The sequence below is a fragment of the Hypanus sabinus genome, chromosome 19 (genome assembly GCF_030144855.1).
Source record: "Hypanus sabinus isolate sHypSab1 chromosome 19, sHypSab1.hap1, whole genome shotgun sequence".
NCBI classification, from domain to species: Eukaryota; Metazoa; Chordata; class Chondrichthyes; order Myliobatiformes; family Dasyatidae; genus Hypanus; species Hypanus sabinus.
The window spans coordinates 75827368-75851762 of NC_082724.1; the positions used below are offsets into that span (position 1 = coordinate 75827368).

At 41.7% G+C, this 24395-nt stretch overlaps 1 protein-coding gene across 1 annotated transcript in view; it reads left to right on the forward strand.

Moving 5' to 3' along the window:
* Window positions 1-24395, forward strand: part of LOC132378073 (copine-9-like) — a 643860-nt gene that overhangs the window by 69003 nt on the left and 550462 nt on the right. The window contains exon 2 of the mRNA XM_059944788.1: window positions 9232-9272. Within this exon, the coding sequence (XP_059800771.1) occupies window positions 9232-9272 (41 nt within the window). The remainder of the gene's footprint in view (window positions 1-9231; window positions 9273-24395) is intronic.

A 24395-nucleotide genomic window follows, 5' to 3' on the forward strand; every position in this document is an offset into this window, starting at 1 on the left:
GAGTGGGCTTCCTCACCTGCAACCCTCTGACTCTCAACACAGGAGCCCCTCAGGGCTGTGTACTAAGTCCCCTCCTGTAATCCCTGTATACCCATGACTGTGTCACCACCCACAGCTCTAATCTGCTAATTAAATTTGCTGACAACACTACATTGACAGCCTTATCTCAAACAATAACAAAGTGGCCTACAGGGAAGAAGTCATCACCCTGACACAGTGGTGTCAAGAAAACAATCTGTCCCTCAATGTTGCAGAAAGAAAGGAGCTGGCTGTAGATTACATGAGGAATGGGCATATAATTTACTAGCTAAAAGTAGAAATCCCAGATTCCTTATTTGTTTCAATATTTAATCCATTCTTATTATTTAGACTCAGAAAATTTGTCCTTGCATGTTTTGACATTAGATGTTCCATTATGGGCAGTGTGGTAGAGTAGCTGTTCATGGTATTGCTTTGCAGCCATAGCAATCATCAACCGAGGTTCAATTCCTGCTGTTGTCTGTAACAAGTTTATATGTTTTCCCTGTGATCGAGTGGGTTTCTTCTGGGTGCTCCGGTGTCTGCCACATTCCAAAGACATACATTGAGGGCTATTGAGTAGTGGGCATGCTATGTTGACGCCGGAAGAGTGGCAATGCTTGTGGATTGCCCCCAGCACAATCCTTGGACTGCATTGGTTGTTGACACAAAACGATACATTTTGTTGTGTGCTTTGATGTTTCAATGTACATGTAACAAATAAAGCTAATCTTTAAAAACACAATTTTAATCATGTGAACCAGTGACATTTGTATTTCATTTTCGCAGACTGTTTCTCTTTCCAAAAAAAAAAATGTCTTGGGAGCATTGGCTCCTCTCTCCCTTAAATCTCTAGACACCTTCTCAGACTGTTTGAAAGTAAAAGAATTGTACCATCTGTACATTAGGCCAGGATTTTGCAGAGGATTCTAACATCATCAGAATCCGGTTTACAGCATCATTGACATACCTGGTGAAATTTGTTGTTTTATAGCAGCAGTACAGTGCAAGAGATAAAAAAAAGCTGTTAAGTTAGAATAAGAAATAAAATAAATAAATAATGCAAATAGGAATACTGCAGTCATATTCATGGGTTCATGGACAATTTAGAAATCCAACCACAGAGAAGAAGAAGCTGCTTTTTAAATCTTAAGTATGAGTCTTCAGGCAGCGTGGTATAGAAACTCCAATGAATGTGAACGTAAGCGGCTACAGCTTGTTTCATCATTGATATACTGTAGCTGTTCACACATGTATTAGGGGTAATATCTCAGGAATAAAAATTAATGACCCCCACCATCTAGCCATGCCCTTTTTTCATTGCTGCCATCAGGAAGGAGGTACAGGAGCCTCAAGACCAATACTTCAAGGATCAGCAGCAGCCTCCTCTCCACTGCTATCAGGTTCTTGAACCTACCTGAAGAACCCTAATTCTATCTTGGACTATTTTTCCCTCTTTTGTCCTTAATGTCATTTTCTTCTTTGGTTTATTTTGTAATGTGTGCTTTGTTTAAGATTATTTTATTCATGTTTGTCATGGTTGTAATGTATTGTGTTGCCACTGCAAAAAAATAAATTAGTTTTCATGGCATTTACAGCCCAGGTATATTTGCCCATGACAATAAACTTAAACTTGGATTAAAGATACCTTTCACAATGGACCTACCACTGTATGAGGAGTTCAGACTGCATGGTAGTGGAGCTGACCCACTTATACTGTTTACCCCTCTAATATCTTGCATCAGCCCAAGAAACCAAGCAATAGGCACAACACTTGGCTTGTTTCAGAGCTGCACCTGTTCTATTCATCAGTGATTAAAGTCATAGCAGGGATCTAATGATAATAATAAGGGGTTCTTCGGAAGTGTAACTGGTAACTCTGGGCAGCAATTGTTCAGAGCCTGGACTAAGTGCCACAAGAGAGACACTGAGCAACCACTGACATTTGTGACTAGCAAACAGTTCTATTCCAGGTATTTCTAACTTGTTTCTGATGTAGACTAGCTTACAACCTCATAGAGCACTGTAAGAGAAAACTGTGTAGGAATACTTTCAGTTCAGTTTCAGTTTATTGTCATTTAGAAACCACAAATGCAATGCAGTTAAAAAAAATGAGACAACGTTCCTCCAGAATGATATTACAAAAGCACACGACAAAACAGACTACACCAGAAAATCCACATAACGTTTGGTAATCCCCAATCCAGAGTCTGGAGAGGCTGCTGCGTATTAATATCGCGCTATCATTTTAGCGTATTCCCTGGCTACTTTGTCACCTGGCTAGCCATGACTCCATGAACAATAGTGGAGGCATAAGCACAAGAGATTCTGCAGATGCTGTAAATTCAGAATAACATACACAAAATGCTGGAGGAACTCAGCAGTTCAGGCAGAAATAAACAGTTGACATTTCGGGTCATGACCCATCACTATATGAAAGGAAGAGGGAAGCAGAGAATTTTGGCTTCTTCGCCCTTCTGTTCCAGTTGTGATGAGGAGTTTCAGTCTGAAACTTAAACTGTTTATTCCATTTTATTGGTGCTACCCAAGCTGCTGAGTTCCTCCAGCATTTTGTTGTAATGTCGGCATCTCATTTGCACCTTCTGTGTTTAGAGCTCGACCGTACTAGTAATCCTCAGGCAGTGTAAAGGAGAGTCTAAACCCGATAAAGTGTTTAATCCTTGTAAGTGACTGGTGATGAAACAAGATCCCTTCATGTTTCAGAGTGAACATTAATTTCATTGCAAGTTATAGGAGTGCTACAATAAGGTTGTAATTTAGGGAGTAGGAGGTAAATGTTGAAGTGTCTTGGATTATGTAATGCTGTTGGTTTGTGTTGTAGGCGTTCTTCCTGGGCTTTAACCAATAAAGTTAGTCAAATATTGAGATGCATCTTGCAAGGATTTTAAATTGAAACAAGTTGTTTTAATTCAATATAATCATCAAACTTTGTGCGGAGGTTCTATTAGTCTTTGCCAGAAGGATTTTTAACTCTTTAAGGTATAGAGAGTTACAGAGCACTGTGGGACAATAACAGACCTTTCAGCACATATAGTCCATGACCCATCAGCCCATACCTGGACCATAGCCATCTATACGCTCCTATCCAAATTTCTCTTCAATGTTGTAACTAAACCTGCCACTACCACTGTCTGCTGGCAGCTCATTCCACACTCACACTACCTTTGGAGTGAAGATGTTCCTTCTCAGTTTCCCCTTAGTTATTGTACCTTTCACACTTACTTATGACCATTAAATCTAGTCTCACCAAACCACGGCGGGAGAAAAGGCCTGTTTGCATTTAACCTAACTATACTCCTCATAATTGTGTATACCTCTATTAAATTTCCCCTCGTTCTCCTACTCTCCAGGGAATAATGTCCTAACCAGTTCAACCTTCCCCTTCATTCAGTTCCTGTAGTCCTGGTAACATTCTTGTAAATCTTCTCAGTATTCCTTCAATCCTATTGATATCTTTCCTGTAGGTAGGCACACAATAATCCAGATCTGGCCTCACTGATGTTTGTACAACCTCAGCATAATATCCCAACTTCTGTACTCTACACTCTGACTTATGAAGGCTAATGTGCCCAAAACTCTCTTTACGACCCTATCTACCTGTGATGCCACTTTTAAGGAATTATGGATTTGCATTCCCAGATCTCTCTGTTCTACCGCACTTCTGTGTGTCCCAGCCTGGTTTGACCTCCCAAAATACATCACCTCACACTTGTCTGCATTAACTTCCATCTACCACTTTTCAACCCATTTTCCAGGATCATGAGTTATCCTACAGCTTCAAACAAGTTTAATAATGAGTGGCAGAACAGGTGCAAAAAAATCAAACCACTCAAATCTGATGTGACATAGAAATTAGACCATTACAGGTAGTTTAGGCCCTTTGGCCCATAGCGTTGTGCTCACCTTTTAACCTACTCTACTTTTATTTTAATGAAGTAAACAGACACAAGTTATTCAATTTGGGTTGATTATTGGATAAACACAAACTAGCAACATGCAAGGGAAGTCTCAAACAGTGTTGTATAGAACTGGATTATACGTCCGTTAGATTTAATTACTGCCTCTGAATTCTTCTCTGAAATTCGGTGAAGTACCTGTTTCAAGACTCAGTGGGGTTGTGGCTAAAAATGTGTGATTTGGGGAATTAAGTATTAATAAAAGGTGAAATTCATGTTGTTCCTTGAACTATTAGATTTAAGTTAGTTTTCTTTGCTTAGAGGCTTTACCAGTGGATAATTTACTTCTATAAAGAAATCGACAACTAGGGATTGTGGAATTTATACATTTTCCAATGAAAAAAATAGGGTAAATGAGCCTTTCTGATCCAATACAAATGAATGTGTTATATTTTAATTTATCATCCTTAGTGGAGTAGTAATGTCGGTCCTTGTGACGGATATTGGCACACAGTCCACTCCAAACAGCTGAACCGAATGAGGAATGATGTCACAGGAATATGGGGTCAATCAGATGAGGAGCTTATCTTACCAAGAGATTTCCCAGCCTTTGAAAGTCTGTGCCTCAGAGGGACTGACTGATCTGTTGTTCAGCATCTCCAAAATTGCATGCATGTTGGAAGCTTAGATAACATTGAGGTACTGTATGTGAGAAGGCTGGAAAAGTGGAGGATCAATCATGATTTTGTTGAATGGCAAAGCAGTCTCCTATTTCTAGTTGCCTTAAAATTTCAACAGATTATTACAGTATTAAGAATTGCAATGTTAAAGGTGCTGTTGTTCAGATTGAAGGTTGATGACTGATCTAAATTTTAATAAATATAAAAGATTATGTTGTTATTTATTTAGAGATACAGCACAGTAACAGGCCCTTCCAGCTAATGAGCCCACACTGCCCAATTTACACTCATGTGACCAATTAACCCGCTAACCCGTATGTCTTTAGAATGTGGGCAAAATCCAGAGAAGCCAGAGGAAACCCACGCAGCCTCGGGGACAAGGTACAAACTCTTCACAGGCAGCAGCTGCATTTGAACCCATGTTGCTGGTATCATGCGATCTGCTATGCTACCACATCTGCTTACAATATTCCACTTCATTAGGGCAAAGTGTTTAGACTTGGATGGAAGGGAAGGTTTCATTGGTGGTGGCAGAGCAGTTGTAGAGTCACTGACACAAGAAATAGGACCCAGATGGTGATCCAAGCCTGCTCCAGCATTCATCAAGAACATCAGCTGATGAAGGGTCTTGACCCAAAACGTCGACTGTTCCGTAGACGTGGCCTGACCTGCTGAGTTCTTCCAGCATTTTCCATGTGTTACTCAAGGCGTATTTTCTACTTTGCTATTTTTCTCTGTTTACCCTCAACTCCCTTAATATCCAGAACTCTGTCATGCTCTATTTTAAGCAAGTTAATTGGCTGAACTGCCACATATTTCTGGGGAGATATATTCAAAGACCGAGCTCTGTGTAAAGGGATTTCTCTTCATCTGGAAACTACATGGCTCACCTTATTCTGAGGCTGTGAAATGCTAGGCACATGCAAAGGGATGTAAGGAGAAATAATCATTATGTTTGTGGAAGAGGGTACTAAAAGGGCTGTAATTATGATGAGATTTGAAAGGCTAGGTTTATTCTTACTGGAACTTAGTCCAAGGATTCTTTATGATGGTCACAGTTTGGTTAGATGGTCAGAATTGCTTTACTAGGGCAGGGAGTCCAGAACTAGAGGGCTCAGGTTAAAGGATGGTAAATATCTGAAATGAGCTCTCAGCAGAAGCTGGAACAAGCACAACGTTTAAAAGGCATTAGGAAACACATAGAGAGATACAGGCCTAATAAGGGCAAATTGTGTTTCAATCAGCAAGGTTAAAATGGGCCAACAGGACCATTTTCTGTGGTCTGCAATTCCATGGTGAGTCCTCTCTTCCTTGAGGCTATAGTATTTTTTGATATAATTATTTTGATATAATATAAATGGAATTGCCTCCTTATCAGAATTTTAGCAATTCTCATCTCTTTAGGTACCTAACAAAACAGTTTTCTATCATCTCCAATTGTCTTAACTAACAGGCATAGACTGGCTAGTATTCATCAAAAAATATGGTACAAGTTGATGTCAAAGATATAATTGCACATGTTTGTCCTGCGTTATGAAGGAGGGGCATGTGCATATGTACTCCTTCCTTCAAGAACCTTGTCCATTGATCCTGAAATGGTATAATTTCCTTTTCTGATACTGCACAGGTGCATTGAAATCAAAGATAGTTCTCAACTATTAATTATCTCCTCTGTGGAATATCAATCAGCCATTGGGTTAGCGAGCTTGAAATCTGTCTGGGAAAAGTTGTCTAAAGCAGGTGCAAGAGTAAGCAGCATTAGTCACACCTGCGGAGTAAGTGCTGTTCCGGCTGCTGTTGATATGAGAATACGTGGTTTTAGTGAGCCCAGTTGCAAGAGAGCAGAACGGAGGAGTGTGCACATAAAAGAAAGAAAATTCTTTTTCTTATCTTTTCCAGAATTGAAGATTTTTTTTTTCTCTTTACAAATAATGAATGATTGGTTATCTTGGCTTATAGACTTCCTTAATGTAATAATCTTTCCAGCCTTTCCAGACAATTTTCATCATTCTCACTTATGTGTTTGGTACCCATTGCTACATTTTTGTCATTCAGAAAGCTAGTTCTCCAGTGTACAAAATGTCCAAAGTGCTGTTGAGTTTAAATTAGTACAATAAATCTGCAGTGGCCATTAGAGAGAGAGCGGAGCTCATGGTTTTTAAAATATCAGTGCAATTGCGGCATTATTCTAGTTGTGACTGGTATTATTTCAGGACATCTCTTCAGGAGACCATTGAAGCCCACCTGGGGAAGGTAAAGCAAGTTGGTATTTTAAATGATGAGTGTTGGGGAACTTGAGAAGCTGAATAGTTTCTGAAAGAGGATGAAAACCTCAAAACTGATATGTTGTGGAATATTGGTTGTGACCGACATTGCAGAATGAAAAGGGAGCTTAGGCCTCCATTGGTCAGAGTTGACCATGGATATTGTGACCTAGCCATCTAGATACGCAAGCCTGGGCTGTACGATATGGAGAGCATGCTGTTGCCCATGTAGCAAGTTCCCCCTTTCCACACAACTAATGAACCCAAAGGAACAGCAGAGACCGATACAGTTTGGTACCAGCAACGTTACAGGAGTTGCCAGTCAGCATTGAACTCCGTGTAGGACTGCAGCTCCAGATATTCTATCAGGGCTTTCTCCTGAAGCCTTCCCCATGAGTGAGTACAGCTGTGAGGTAGCGGAAGTTTGAGCTCAGAGTTTTCCTTCTCCTAGATGAGCTGCCAACCTTGACGAGCCTTGTCTGCCCTAAGTGACTGGTTTTAAGGCACCAGTAACCCGGCTTTGCCCCTTCCCCTCTCAGTAGAAGTAGTTCCGTTGGGCTTAGTAGCTAAGCCACACATGAAGGCATGGAGCTGGACTTGGTTGTCAGAGGGTACTTGAGGTGCATACCATTGGGAGCTTTTAATACGTAGTTGGAGCCTATCCCCACTACCACCCCCGGCTATAACAACCTTAAGGAATCAAAGAATGAAAAGTAAAGATACAGAATTAACATTTACGCTAATAACCTGAGTCCTATTTATTTCATGTTGAACCTTAACTTATCATGTAAACATACCAAAGAATGCGTGGGTGTGCATATGGGTCATTTGAGAATGGATATTGAATGATCTTTCTCCAAGAATTTAAGGAGATAATCTCAGCTAACTCTCCGGTGCAGATTCCAGGAAATGTTGCATTGTTGGAAGGTGTTTATTCTTGGAATTCTTGGAGTGATGTTAAGCTGAAACTTTCTTTGTTCTCTTAAACTCGTCATGAAGTGGAACATTTATTCCCATCATCAAAAACAAAAATTAACCTTCCACAAACAACACAGGAGCAAATTAACTGGATTGGGGAGGTTACTATATCTAAGTTGTTTCTGTGTTAACTACACACAGATGTGTTTACATTTCCAAACATACTTCATTCACTATAAAGTACTTTTGGGGATCTTGAAAGAAGAAGGAGGTAGAAGAGTCTTAGGTCTCACAACACCAGGTTCAGGAACAGTTGTACCCCTCAACCAACAGGCTTCTAAACCAGCATGGATAACTTCACTCACATCAACAATAAGCTAATTCCATAACCTATGGACTCACTTTCAAGGGCTCTACATTCATGTTCTCAATAATTATTCTTTATTATTACGTTGCTTTTTAAAATTTGTGCGATTTGTTGTCTAGTGCTCATTGGTTTGTCAGTCTCTTTTTTGTGTGCCGATTTTCATTGATTCTATTTTTTTTCTTTGCATTTGCTGTGAATGCTCATAAGAAAATAAATCTCAGGGTTGTATATGGTGACATATATGTACTTTGATAATAAATTTACTTTGAACTTTTTGAACTTTGTTTTCTAATGGCAAATCTGTTGATGCCATATGAGAGTAAAGGCACAACTTAGACGTGATAGAAGGAAGATACATCATCCCAACTGGAAAGATTAGATGAACTGGGGTTGTTTCTTTTTGCGACGAGGATGTATATAATTATGAGAGGATTAGGATCCATTTTCCTTTATCAGAGAAGGTAGAAATTTAAAATATTTGCTCAAAAGATTTGAAGGGAGTTAAGGAAAACAGTTTTCACATCTTAAAGATTATTGGGATTTGGGACTTGCTGGTGAAGGTAGAGACCCTCAACATTTAGACACTACTTGGATGAGTACATTGTGAGCTAAGGTCTACAGATCCAAAAAGTTTCCTCTAGATCACCCAGGCTGGGAACCCTTGCTCTAGACTGACATTCACATAACAGTGCTCCTTATATCACTGCAAGTTTTCTATGATTAAGAATCTATACGAAATTCATTGAATTGGCTGAAGGCAGCCTACTTGTGGTGTTGGCAATATACAAAGTCATGGTGAGAGATCGTAGGAGCTGAACACAGTTAGGTTGCATCATCAGCTCAAGGACACTCAAAGGCTGGGGAATTTTCATGAGCTTCCTTTAAAATCATCTGTTTTGGGGGGTTAAACAGATGGAGTAGCTATGCTAATGGGTGAAATATCACATCCTTGCTGTCTGATTTCTTGCATTTCTTGCACTGATTCTGAAATCAATTTGAATGACCTTTGAAAACTGTGGAAATGTTCATGTACTTCTTTATTAATTATTTTGTTCTGTTTTCAATAGGAACCTTCTTGATGTGGATACGTTCTCAAAATCAGATCCTGGTGAGTGAAACATTTATATTGTTGTACTAAAGAGCATATAGCATCTCCCAAAGATGGTTGAGTTTGTGGTGGGAAGATGGAATCAAAATTATCTTGTCTAGGTTGTTTGACACACTCCAGCCACAGATGGTTCAGATCAGATTCTCAGCTGTTGACATATTGGTTTGCATTGTGAGTAAAGGAGAACTTGGCTGGAAATCAGTTAAAAAAGGACAAGCAACTAAATAAAGTAAGGCTAAGGTAGGACTAATGTAAAAGTGGGTGCTTGATGGTAAGCATAGACTCAGTGAGCTAGAAAGCCTAATGTTCTGTGCTATCTCTTCCTGACTCTGACTGATTTTATTGATTTTGTTTTATTGAGACACAGTGTGGAGCAGGCCCTTCCAACCCTTCCAGCCACACCGCCTAGCAACTCTTGTTTTTAGCCCAGCCTAACCATGGGACTTTGGAAATGAACTCCACCTCCCTGAGCTTTAATTGCAAAGTGCTAACACTATGCTGCCGTGGCACACAACTATAACTGGGAATCCTCCATGGACATCATAGCATTCAAGAAATAGACTAGAAACTCATCCCCATAGATAATCCTTTCTAGTCTAGTTAACAATGGCAACATATTGTCATGTGGCTCCAAACAGCAGCCCTCTTGACTTAAATGAAGCTGAATTTTAGAGGTGATACTATTCATTGCCATACTGTATATAGTGCACATTGCAATTGAGCAGAGCATTTTAAGGTTATTTAATTCAGTTTAATGTCATTTCCAGTAGACAAGTGTAAAGAAGAACAAAATAATTAATTGTAGACAATAATGCATAGCAAATAGGCTTTCAGAGCTTCTTCATAACTGACTTGAGATGGAAGCACCCTGCAGGTAATCCTACTCAATACCTACATTATATCTGCAGTGTGCAGTACAACAGAGGATTCACTATTGCAACTCCTGAGGTTACTATAGACTGTTTTCTTCCTTGTGATCCCTATTGCTAACAGGGAATGGACACACTCCAGCAAATAGACTTTAAAGTACTGAAGGAGAATCACAATCAGGATTTTTTAATCACTGACATACTTTGTGAATTTTGTGGTTTTACGGAAGCAGTACAGTGTAAAGTATAAAGATAAACTAAATGTTACAAGATGAATACTTAAAACTAAAATATAGCAAAAAGATAGCAAAATAGTGAGGTAATTTTCATGGACTGTTCAGGAAACTGATAGCAGAGGGAGAGAAGCTGTTCTTAAACACTGAGTGTTTGTCTTCAGACTCTTACACTCCTCCCTGATGGTGGTAATGGATGAAGGTAGGTCCTGGATGGTGAGGGTCCAAAATGAGAGGTGCTGCCTTCTTGAGGAACTGCCTTTTGAAGATGTCCTGGATGTTGGGGTGGCTAATACCCAAGATGGATATCAACTATTGTTTCAATTGTCATAATTCATTCCAGCTACACAGCTAAATCTGGTACTTTGAAGAGCTGTGGCTCCCATTGTGCTAATGAGAGGAAAACTTGCTCTTGTGTAGGATACAGAACTGGAGCATGGTGCTGTCTCTATTAATTAAAGAGGTTGTTTGTTTTGAAGGAAATGGTTGATTTTTGGACACCAGGGTTTAACGTCTCATTAGAAAATAAGTGCATAGATTTCTTCTTATAGTTTTAAAACTGGGAGTTTGAGCTTTTAATGAGTCTTCAAGCATTTCCATACCAAGCACTAACAAATAGTAATTTGCCAGAGAATCTGAAGGTCAGGCTGTCAATCTCTGTTAAATATTCTTTTTGCATGAATTCTTTCTCTTCATTAGATACAAGTAACTTCCTGTAACTCCAAATATTTGGATAAAATAATGATGATTTTAATTCATAATATTCCTGTTCATAAGCAGTTTATTCAGATGGAGGAGCAATAAAGGAATTAAAAATATATTTTTTCTTTAACACAAGAGATTCTGCAGATGCTGGAAATCTACAACAGCATGCAGAAAGTGCTGGTGGAACTCAGCAAGTCAGGCAATTTCTATGAAGATGAATACACAGTCAGCATCTTGGGCTGAGAACCTTCATCAGGACTGGAAAGGAAAGGGGAAGACACCCGAATATGAAGGTGGGAGGAGGGGAAGGAGTACCAGCTAGCAGATGACAGGTTAAACCAGGTGGGGGAAAGGGAATGGAGCAAGAAGCTGGGAGGGGATAGGTGGAAGATGTAAAGGTCTGAAGAAGGAGGAATCTGATAGGAGAGAACAGTGAAGCATGGGAGAAAGAGAAGGAGCAGGGGCACAAGCAGGAGGTGTTTGGCAGGGGAGAAGAAGAGAAAGGATAAGCAGGGAGCTAGAAAGGAGATGAAAAGAGAGTAGGGAGAGACGGACAGATTACCGGAAGTTAGAGATACCGACATTCATGCCATCAGTTTGAAGACTACAAAGATGGAATATGAGGTTTTGCACTTCCAACATGTGTGTGGCCTCTTTGTAACTGTGGAAGAGGCCATAGACTGATGTGCCTTTAGTGTTTTTCTTTAATTTTTCTTTAAAATGTTTCATTCTGCATGGATAACAGTCTTAAAATTCATATGGTGGTTACTTGTAAGCAAGTTCTTGAATGTTTTCTATTCTGTCATCCATTTTCATCCTCATTATTTATACTTCCAAGAAGGCTGAACAGAGGCAGGCTTGGACATTGGTACGTGTATGTGAAACACTGGTGTTAGTACATATTTTTTCCTGGTATTTAAGCAGGTGAACTATTACAGAAAAGGTGTTGTTTATATTTCAGCATTAAGGACAAAGTGGGAGGGCCAGGTTTGCAACATAATTTGAATTCTATAGTTGTACTGTGAAGAGCATTCTGACAGGCTGTATCACTGTCTGGTATGGGGGTGGGCTACAGCACAGGACCAAAAGAAGCTGCAGAGGGTTGTAAATTTAGTCGGCTCCATCTTGGGTACTAGCTTACAAAGTACTCAGGACATCTTCAGGGAGCGGTGTCTCAGAATGGCAGCGTCCATTATTAAGGATCTCCAGTACCCAGGGCATGGCCTTTACTCACTGTTACCATCAGGTAGGAGGTACAGAAGCCTGAAAGCACACACTCAGCGATTCAGGAACAGCCTCTTCCCCTCTTCCATCCGATCCCTAAATGGACATTGAACCCTTGGACACTACTTCACTTTTTAAATATAGATTGTTTCTGTTTTTGCATGATTTTTAATCTATTCAATATGTGTATTCTGCAATTGATCAACTTATTTATTTATTATTATCTTTTTTTTCTTCTAGATTATGTATTGCATTGAACTGCTGCTGCTAAGTTAATACATTTCATGACACATGCTGGTGATAATAAACCTGATTCCAATCCTGGTCATTTCACAAAATATTTGTCATTTTTTCATTTTGTTTTTTGATTTTATTTACCGGTATTTTTAATTTCAGTTACTCCTTCACCACCTTCCTTTTTGCTCCTCACTATGCACTAGTACCTGTCCAGTAGGATTCCCAGATTGAGCTTTATTTATTTGTTTGTTTGTTTGTCTATTTATTTAGAGATACAGTTCTGGTCCTCGGAGCTACGCCACCCAGCAACCCCCAATTCAGCCCTAGCCTAATCATAGGACAATTTACAATGAGCAACTAACTTGTACGTCTTTGGACTTTGAATGTCCCAGTTGAAGCAGAGATATCACGAAGTCTGTTTGCAAATGATGTTCTTTGACCCTGCACTGGAAGTGTCACATCTGGCATTGACAGAAAATAACTGCAGAAGTTTCAATTCTTGGGGAAAGCTTAGCCAGAAGATCTATAGATGTCATGAAAATTTATGAATGTTTGACTAGATCAGTTGTTAGATGGTCTTGGAAACATCCCAAGCACAGTAGGGCATGCTTTCAGTGACACTGCATGTGACAAAGTATGCCGGGATGAGCAAGAACCAAACGAGCATGATATATTACACTAGAAATCACATTAGAAGGCCCTGTCACATCTGCATGGCAATGACCAAAGAGATCCATCTATGCAAGGTCAGATTTAACCAAGTGCGTTCAGATTTAGAATCCGTGAGGCTTTCCTGCAAAGAAACTTGGATTATCATTGAATATAAGTGCTAGTTCTTGTAATGACAGTAAAAAAATACAGTGACGTAAAGAGCAGGGGTTTGTGAAAGGAGACACAGAGGTAACATTGAAGGTCAAACACCCTTCATCAGAACAAGCTGAAATGTGGCTGTTCAAATGTGGCTAGCGTGACACTACTACAGCTCAGGACATCCAAATTCGGAGTTCAATCCTGGTGTCCTCTGTAAGGAGTCTGTGTTTCCTCCCCATGGAATGCACGAGTTTTCTCCAGGTGCTCCAGTTTCCTCCCACAGTCCAGTTGGTCACTGGAAATTGACCCGTGTTCAGGCTAGGGTTAAATCAAGAGTTACTTAGTGTCACGGCTTTTTTTGTTGGATAGGTCTATTCCACGCTGTATCTCTAAATAAATAAAATAAGATAAATCTAAATTCCCCTTCAGATCTTTTTCTGTGGAATCAAGAAGAGCCTTTCTCCCACTCACTCTTGCTTCCCTCATTAATGCTGGCAAGCACATGCATAATATATGAGAAGGATCTGCTCCTCACACGTTCAAAGATCAAGGATAATGTGCTTCCCACCAGTTTTGGGGGTTCTGAGGGAATGAGTCCAACTGACAGACTCTTCCAAAGAACCGTTGGTAGGTAACTGAAGAAGATTTTGCTATTGTAAAAGCTGGCATACTGTGATCTAAAGATCAGCATTAGGTCAGAGATGATGACAATTTTAGAAACCAACCCAGGATTTTAAAATAGTCAGAAAATTGTTTATGAGAATAAACCAGTAAATAAAAAATTTAAATTAGTTAAGAGTTTCTATATTTGTTTGAAAAGAATGGAAGTAGCTAAAAGTATAGTTGGTCTAATTAAAGATAACACAGGGAGACTAATGAGGAAATGAGAGTGATTTAGAGCAAACAGTTTATCATCTGCCAGATGCATAATGGCGAGAGGAAGCAACTTAAAATGGTGAGATGTCAAGAGAAAAAGGATAAGGCAACTAATGGGATAAAGGCCACAAGACCCCTAGACCTGATGGTCTGCATTTTCAGAGGTGACTAGAGATAATTAATGTATTGGTTGTTATCATTCAGGGCTCCCTACAATTTGATTGTCCCTTTGTATTGGAAATGCACAAACATAGTGTGTTTGCTTAAGAAAGAAGCAAAAGAGGAAATGAAAGCTATTGGCCAGTTAACGGATCTTGTGTCATTATTAGGCAAATGGTAGTGAGAGAGGTAAAATATTACAATAAAATTAGGCAGAGTCAGGTTTATTATCATTGCCTTATATGGCGTGAAATGTGGCAGCAGAACAGTCACTGACATAAAATTACAAAATAATACATAAAAAGAATAACATTCAGAAATCTGATGGCGGAGGGGAAGAAGCAATTTCTAAATGTTTGAGTGTGTGTCTTTAGGCTCCTGTACCTCTTCCTAGTAATGGGACGAGGCCATGCTCTGGATGGTGACTGTTCTAAGTGATGGATACCACCTTCGGGAAGCATTGCTTCTTGGTATTTTTGATGGTGGGTGGGTTGTGGCTGTGATGTACTTGTCTCTGTATTTATTGTGGTATTTTATTATTAAGTTCGAAGTATTATACAAGTATTACAACGAGTATTGACTGGCAGCTTCACATGAGCAAGGAATTCCATTGCACCCTGATGTGTATGACAATAAATTAATTTTCATCTGAATTTGCAACTGCACCTATATCGTTTCCATATAGAAAGTTCAAATTCAAATTCAAGCTTATTGTCATTTCACTGTACATATATATAAAACCAAATGAAGCAATGTTCGTCCAGAACACAGTACACCCACAAGCCATATATCACACACAGCACATAAAACAAAATATTACCATAAATAATTTAATAAAATATATTTCAAAATGCATTAGTGCACAGCTTAGGGAAACAGTAAACAGCTGGCTGTCTAGTGACGAGACCTCAGTGGTGACAGGGTATTCAGTAGTCTCACAGTCTGAGGGGAGAAGCTGTTACCCGGTCTGGCAGTCCTAGTCCTGATGCTGCTGTGCCTTGTTCCTGATGGTGGGTTAAAGAGCTTATAGGATCAGTGGTAGGGATCCTCAAAAATGCTTCCAGCCCTTTGTTTACCAGGTTCTTGGTAAATGGCAGGGGGGGTGTGGGGTTGTGGAGGGTGAACTCCAGGTGATCCTCTCAGTGGTTTTTACTGCCCTCTGTGGGGTCTTGTGGTCCGAGGCATTGCCGCTTCCGTAACTCACAATGATGCAGCCAGACAGGACACTCTCGATGGTGCCCTTGTAGAACCTTGCACACCTCAGTCTGCTCAGAAAGTTTAGACACTTCTCTGCCTTCTTGACTAGCGAGGAGATGCTGTGGTCAGATGGTCTGTTAAACGCACACGAAAGAACTTTGTGCTCTTTGCTCTCTCCTTGGCAGAACCATTAATGTGCAATGGAGAGTGGTTGACCTGCACTTTCCTGAAATCCACAATCATCTCCTCTGTCTTGTCCACGTTGAGACTCAGGTTGTTGTTACTGCACCATTTGATAAACTTCTCTACCTCCTCTCTGTATACTGACATCATTGTTGCTGACGAGGCCAAAAGCTGTAGTATCATCAGCGAACTTGATGACACAGCTCGAGCCAGAGTAGTCATCTGTCAGTAGCATGACAGCTGTGGGCTGAGCACTTGCGACATGGGGAGCATCAGTGTCTAGTGTGATGGAGCTTGAGATATCACTACGAACTCAGACTGAGGACATTCTATCAAAAGGTTCAGAGAGGATGTTGAGTGCCAACGAGGACAGTTTACCTACGAGCCTCTGAGGAACGTTCGCTGAAGCCGATGAACAACATCCTGGCATGTAAGGCTTGTGGGAGGAGGAGCCAAGGCTGTGACGTCATTTGTTTAAGCAGAAGGCAAACTGGAAAGGATGCCAATGTTGCTGGAAGGTGGGATTTTACATGATCCCTTACCCGCTGCTCAAAGCACTTCACGATTATGCCAGTTACCATCACGCTCTTGGGTACCGGTATGATGGTGGCTGCCTTGAAGCCTGCAGGGACAGTTTCAAACAGATATTAAAGATGTCCATTAGGACCTGTTAGCTGGGTTGTACAGTCCCTCAGTAGTTGATCAGGTACATTGTCTGGCTCCTCTGCTTCGCATGTGTTTACCCTGGCTAGGGTGCTCCTCACATCAGGCCAGACAAGGCACCTGTTCCTTATGGAGAGGGGAGGCTTTCCTCATAGTCACATCATTCAATGCATCAAATTGTGCATTCAGCATATCAAGAAGCGAGGGGTCGCTGTCGTTGACGTGCAGAGTGGTTTGTACACCCTGCCACATGCACCTCGTGTTTCTGGTGTCACAAAGGTGTCTGAATTTTCTGAAAGAGGTTACGCTTTGTATTCCTGATGGCATGGGAGAGCATGGCTCTTGCTGACCGTGTAGTCGTGCTGTCCCCCAATCTGAAGACAGCATCTTGATCCCTAAGCAGTTCACAAATCTCTGCAGTCAGCCATGGTTTCTGATTTGTCTACCAGTATATTAATTAACCATGCTATCATCCTCAGTGCATTTTCCTTTGTAACCACCCACCACCCATTCATCAATGGGTCTTAATACGCTTGGCAGAGGATGGTGCTCGGAGAAGCTGTGCCAGAGGGGATGGTCGGAGGCTCGGAGGTTTGACGGACTCAGAGTCCGCTGCGGTCAGGTCGCTTTCAGTGTGTGCTGTGTCTGCGAGGCTGGGTTCGACAGAGCTTTCATTGTGTGCTGTGTCTGCGAGGCTGAGTCGGAAGGCGCTGTGGAAGTCCATAGTGGGGGTATTCCCTTCTGCTGCCTGCGTGGGATGATGAGTCTATCAGAACCCTGAGGACTTGTGGAAACTGTTTGGTGGTTTCTTTCAAACTTATAGTCTTTTAACATCTTTGGACTATTTTTACCGTGCCCATGGTCTGTTTTTTTTAATCAAATTATGGTATTGTTTGTACTGTTGGAACTATATGTTGTAACTATGTGCAGGTCTTGTAGCTTTAGTTTTTGGTCTTGTTTTGTCTGGTGGATTTGGAGCTCTTTCTGGGGAACACGCTAAGATGGTAGCACGATATTAATACGCAGCAGCCTCTCCGGACTCTGGATTGGGGATTGCCAAACGTTATGTCGATTTTCTGGTGTAGTCTATTTTGTCATGTGCTTTGTTGATATCATTCTGGAGGAACGTTGTCTCATTTTTTAACTGCATTGCATTTGTGGTTGACAATAAACTGAATCTGAATCTGAATCAATGTTGACGTGAAGATCATAGGCAGCCAGCTCCCTGAATATGCTCCCATCCCATGCCTTCAAAGCAGTCCTGCAGCACCTTCTGGCCAGGTCCTGATCTCTCCCTGTAAACTGGTTTGACTCATTTAATACATGTCCCATATGCAGGGATGCATAAATAGATACGTGGTCTGAATATCCAAGTTGAAAGCAAAGGGCAGTCTTGTAGGCTCCACAAACATTAGTATAGACCAGGTCGAATATACTCTCTCCTCTGGCTGTGATGTTGACATACTGCCAGAACTTTTGCAGGACTGTTTTTAAGTTGGCATTTTTGAAGTCATCAGAAACAATGAAGATCTACATTGGGATGAATGGCTTCAAGGTTGCAGATGCTGCTGCAGAGCTCCTGCAGCACCTCCACGGGGTGGGAGGATGTGAACAGAAATAATCACAATGGCAGTGAACTTCCTTGGTAAGTCGAAGAGCCTGCACTTCACCATTAAAGACTCCATCTGCGGTGAGCAGTGGGCCATTACCACTGATGTGTTCATACACCCGTTTTATTGATGTCGCCACATTGACTTCCTCTGTGGGTCTTGCTGGAGGTCGCAGCATTTCTGTCTGCCCAAAAGGAGAATAGGCCTTCTAGCAGAATGTCCGAGACTAGAGTGGAGTCCTGGAGCCATGTTTCTGTTAGGATGAGTGTAAAGCAGTCCTTCATCTCCCGCTGGTTCAGATGCAGATGCAGGTAATCCAACTTATTTCCTAGTGATCAGATGTTAGAGAGTAGAATTGATAGAAATGTGCACCTGCAGGGATCTACTTCAAGTCCTGCTCAAATACTTGTGTACTTCCGCTCCTGATGGTTGCTTCCCAGAATATCTGTAGCAGGCCACAGTGGGCAGCAAGGGCCCACTCCACATGTTAGTCCATAACAGCACAGCACCTTCATTACCCTGCTCACTTGCGAGGGTGCCTTTCATAGTTTAGTGTTCTGTATGATCAGCAGTGTTCCTTGATCACAGAAAAGATGAACAGGACACAGAATTTCATGGTTGATTGGAACCAGAGAGGCCACTGCTGTAATTAACATGTTGGACGAAGGGGAAATATAGATAGAGCATTTAGATTTCCAAAAGGCATGTAATAAGGTGGCATGTAAAATACTTTAGATAAGGAATCATAGCATTGAGACTTGTATCTTAGAATGAATGGACCTTGGTGTAATTGTATATGGCATAATCTGTCTCGATGGCACGGAAATAAAAACCTTTCACCGTTTTTCAGTATATGTGACAATGATAAACCAATGTCAATAGCTAATTAATGGAAAATAGTCAAAGTAGAAGAGCCAAGTTTTGTTTGTCAGGCTGCATCTTGAACAGAAGCAGAGGAATCACTACTGGGATCTCAACCATCTACTATTTATATTACTAGCTTGGGTGAAAGGATTGTAATGCGTTGTAGCCAAATGTACTGATGATACAAAGTGTAAGCAAGTTGTATGGGGAATATAAAGTACCTGCAAAGGGATATGGATATGTTAAGCGAATGAATAAAATTTGAAAGATGGATTATAATGGGTAGAAATGTGAGGTTATCCACTTTGGTAGGAAGAACAGAAAATTAAACTATTATTTGAATGTAAATTGTACACAGAAAAGTCATATGCCAACGGATTTGGTTATCTTCTAAATGTACAGGTCCCTACAGAGAGCCCATCTACAACACCGGAGGTCAGTGGTCAGGTTTCTACCTTTAGAAAGCATCGACTTATAATAGAATCAGAAGTGGTTTATTATCAATAACAGCAGTCATGAAATTTGTTATTTTTCAGCTGTAGCAGAGTGTAAAACTTAAAATATACAATAAAATTATAGCAAGAAATATATAAAATTTTATTTAGTGCATAAAGAGCAAAAAACTGGTGAGGCTGTGTTCATGGGAATGCAGCAAAGGTTCAATGGATTGATTTTTGAGAGGGACTGTAATGTCCTTAGAGGGCATGAGAACTAAGTGGTACTATACTTTTCGAAGTTTAATAGAATGAGAGGTGACCTTTTTGAAACATCAAATTATTAGGAAACTTGACAGGGTCGATGCAAGACCAGTGCTTCCCTTGACTGGGAAATCTAGGATCAAAAGCCAGAATCTCAGATAAGAGACTTGCCTCTTACGGCTGAGATGAGAAGAAACATCAACAGCAAGATGCTGATGAGGCTTCGAATTTTTCCACTGAAGAATGCCACAGAGGCTCAGTCACTTAATCCAAAAAAGAGATTAAAAGATTTTTAGATATCAGAAGAATAAAGAGGTAAAGGATTAATGACAGAAATGCTATTCAGATTAAAGATTAGTAATGATATTATTAGATGGTGAAGCACCCACAGGGATTCAAATTACCTTTCTAAAGTGGCTTCTATTTCTTATGTTCCCATATTTTCTCATAAATAACAGGCAATATAAACCTACTCATCTTCTATCACTTCATAGGACAATTCTGCTGTTCCAGAATTTATCCGAATGAACGATCCATTTCAGGATTACCCTTCAAGTGACAACCCTCAAACACAAGGAAATGCTGGAAATCTGAGCAACACACACAAAGTGCTGGTGGAACACAGCAGGCCAGGCAGCATCTATAGGAAGAAGTACAGTCGACGTTTCTGGCCGAGACCCTTCATCAGGACTAGCTGAAAGAAAAGATAGTAGGAGATTTGAAAGTGGGAGGGGGAGGGGGAGATCCAAAATGATAGGAGAAGGCCGGAGGGGGAGGGATGAAGCTAAGAGCTGGAAAGGTGATTGGCAAAAGGGATACAGAGCTGGAGAAGGGAAAGGATCATGAGATGGGAGGCCTAGGGAGAAAGAAAGGGGAGGGAGCACCAGAGGGAGATGGAGAACAGGCAAGGAGTGATTGTGAGAGGGACAGAGAGAGAAAAAAAAAAGAGAAAAAAGTGTGGGAGGGGGAGAGAGTGAGAGACAGAGAGAGAGAGAGAGAGAGAGAGAGAGAGTGTGTGGAATAAATAAATAAACAAATGAACAAATAAATAAATAAGGGATGGGGTAAGAAGGGGAGGAGGGCCATTAACGGAAGTTAGCAAAATCAATGTTCATGCCATCATATTGGAGGCTACTCAGACAGAATATAAGGAGTTGTTCCACCAACCTGAGTGTGGCTTCATCTTGACAGTAGAGGAGGCCATGGATAGACATATCAGAATGGGAATGGGACGTGGAATTAAAATGTGTGGCTACTGGGAGATCCTGCTTTCTCTGGTGGACCGAGCGTAGGTGTTCAGTGAAACGGTCTCCCAGTCTAGTCGGGTCTCTCCAATATATAGAAGCCTGCACTGGGAGCACCGGACGCAGTATACCACACCAGCCGACTCACAGGTGGAGTGTCGCCTCCTACCTGGCTTGCTGGTATCCTTCCCCTTTCCAGGACGAAGGAGATGTCTTCCTTTTTTAAAGAAAGGGGCTTCCCTTTCTCCACCATCAACTCTGCTCTCAAATACATCTTTCCCATTTCATGTACATCTGCTCTTACCCCATCCTCCCGCCACCCCACTCGGGATAGGGATCCCCTTGTCCTCACCTACCACCCCATCAGCCTCCAGGTCGAATGTATAATTCTCCATAACTTCCACCACCTCCAATGGGATCCCACTACCAAGCACATCTTTCTGCTTTCTGCTTTCTGCTTTCCACAGGGATCGCTCCCTATGCGACTCCCTTGTCCATTCATCCCCCCATCCCTTCCCAACGATCTCTCTCCTGGCACTTATCCTTGTAAGTGGAACAGGTGCTACACCTGCCCTTACACTTCCTCCCTCACCACCATTCAGGGCCCCAGACAGTCCTTCCAGGTGAGGCGACACTTCACCTGTGAGTTGGCTGGTGTGGTATACTGTGTCCAGTGCTCCCAGTGTGGCCTTTTATATATTGGTGAGACCCGACGCAGACTGGGAGACCATTTCGCTGAACACCTATGCTCGGTCCGCCAGAGAAAGCAGGGTCTCCCAATGGCCACATGTTTTAATTCCACGTCCCATTCCCAATCCGATATGTCAATCCATGGCCTCCTCTACTGTTAAGATGAAGCCACACTCAGGATGGAGGAACAGCACCTTATATACTGGCTGGGTAGCCTCCAACCTGATGGCATGAACATTGATTTCTCTAACTTCCGTTAATGCCCCTCCTCCCCTCCTTATACCATCCCTTATTAATCTATTTATTTATTTATCTATCTATCTATCTATTTATTTATTCCCCCCTTTTTTTCTCTCTATTTTCTCTCTGTCCCTCTCACAATAACTCCTTGCCTGTTCTCCATCTCCCTCTGGTTCTCCCTTCCCCCTTTATTTCTCCCTAGGCCTCCCATCCCATGATCCTCTCCCTTCTCCAGCTATGTATCCCTTTTGCCAAACACCTTTCCAGCTCTTAGCTTCATCCCTCCCCCTCCTGTCTTCTCCTATCATTTCAGATTTCACCCTCCCCTTCCCTCTTTCAAATTTCTTACTATCTTTCCTTTCAGCTAGTCCTGGTGAAGCGTCTTGGTCCGAAATGTCGACTGTACTTCCTCCTATAGATGCTGCCTGGCCTGCTGTGTTCAACCAGCATTTTGGGTGGATAACCCTCAAGTTTAGTTTGTTATACCCTTTAGGAGCACACCCAATGCTGTCCAAGAAGGTTCAGGTTCAAATTCAAGTTCAGTTTATTATCATTCAACTGTACACACACAGTATTCTGTTGAATAAAACAATGTTCTTGTGGAACGAAGTGCAGTACCTATAATTTATACAGTACGTATAACTCACACACATAACACATAAAGTAATATTACCATAAAAACTTAATGAATAATAAGATGCATATACTGTACGATGCAACTTTAAAAGTAAACAGTATAATGCTACTGGAGCTTTATACATGATGACAGCTGGGTGGTGGCATTGAGTTCAGTAGTCTTATGGCCTGGGACAAGAAGCTGTTTCTCATCCTAAACCTAATGCTGTAGTACTTAATGCCTGTCGGTAGGGTGTCAAAGAGACTGTTGGACAGATGGGAGAGATCTTTGACAACGCTAAGGGCCCTACATGAACAGTGCTTCCGATAAATATCTTAAATGGGTGAAGGAAGAGAGATCCTGATGATCCTCTCAGCAGTCCTTGCAATTTGTTGTAGATACTTGTGGGGTTGGGTTCGGGTATGGAATGAAAGTGGTGTGCTGATAGAAGATCAATCATGGTCTTATTGAATGATGCAGCAGGGAAGAGGAACTGAATGATCTGCCATCAATTTCTTATCTCCTTGTATTTGTTGCATTAGTTTAGCTAACAGAATATTAGCCTAGAGATGCAGGAAGTAAGTAGAAAGCTAAATGAAATCTTGGCCATCATTTCAAGGGAAGAGGAGTACAAAAGTATGATGTCTTGTTACAATTGTACAGGATGCTAATGAAACCATTTTGAAAGTATTGTGTAAGGCTTGGTAATCTTATTCAAGGAGGGATACACTTGATTACTACATTAATAATGTGGAATAGTGGGCTTTCTCATGAGGAAGAATTGAGCAGGTTGGATCTATACTCATTGGAGTTTTGAAGAATAATGTAATATTATTGAAACATATGACAATCTGAATAGAAAGAAAAAAATAACTGTTGGTGTTATATATCTGCAATAAAACTAGAAAATGCTTGAAACACTCAGCAGGTAAGGCCACATAGAAACAAAGAGAGCTTTATAGTTATAAGTCTGTGGTGAACTATGTGCCTGTCTGGACACGCCCCCTGCTGACTGCTCCTGTGGCTCCTCCCACAGGCCCCTGTATAAAGGCGATCTGAGGCCTGACGCTCAGCCTCAGTCTCCAGGACATAGTATGATGGACACTCACTCCTGGTTCCTTCTTCCAGTCAATAAAAGCCGATATCTTGCCTTATGTCTCAGAGTGAGTTATTGATGGTGCATCAATTTTATTGACTGGAAGTTTTAAAACATGGAAACTGTTTTACGTCCGGAAAGGTTGGATTTGGACCCTCAAGACCCTGAAGCAGCTCTCGCTTTTGAACACTGGCTTGCATGCTTCCAATCGTACTTGGAGGAGGTTCGTGCAACTGAACCCGCCGTTATGCACAGAATTCTACTCTCGAGGGTCACCCCCAAAGTTTACTCCATTATCCAGGACCTGCCGACCTACGATGGGGCACTGGACGCCCTCAAAAGACAGTACCTGCAGCCGGTGAACACCGTCTACGCGAGACATCGTTTAGCTACCCGGCAACAGCGGCCTGGCGAATCGTGCGCTGAGTTTCTCTGAGCACTACAGACACTCGTCCGAGCTTGTGACTGCAAGACGCTCGCGGCAGAACAGCATGCGGAGCTGCTGGTGCGAGACGCCTTTGTGACGGGACTGACGTCAGTGTACATGCGCCAGCGGCTGCTGGAAAATGCCGACCTTACCTTAAGCTCGGCGATGGAGACGGCCAATGCTCTGGAAGCTGCTCTGCACAATGCTGACGCTGTCCAGTCGCGCGATTCCCCGCCGGTTCCGTGGACACCTCAGACCCCGCCACCAGCGGCTCCCGGGAGCGAATTCGCCAACGCCGCTGCCAGTCGCGATTCCACGAGCTCCCCGAACCCGACCACAGCGGCAGCCCATCAGATGCCTGTGCTTTGTTATTTCTGCGGCCATAAAAAACACCCTCGACAACGCTGTCCAGCGCGAGAAGCGACCTGCTCCAGCTGCAGAAAGCGGGGCCATTTCGCCAAGGTCTGTAAGTCTCAACTTCG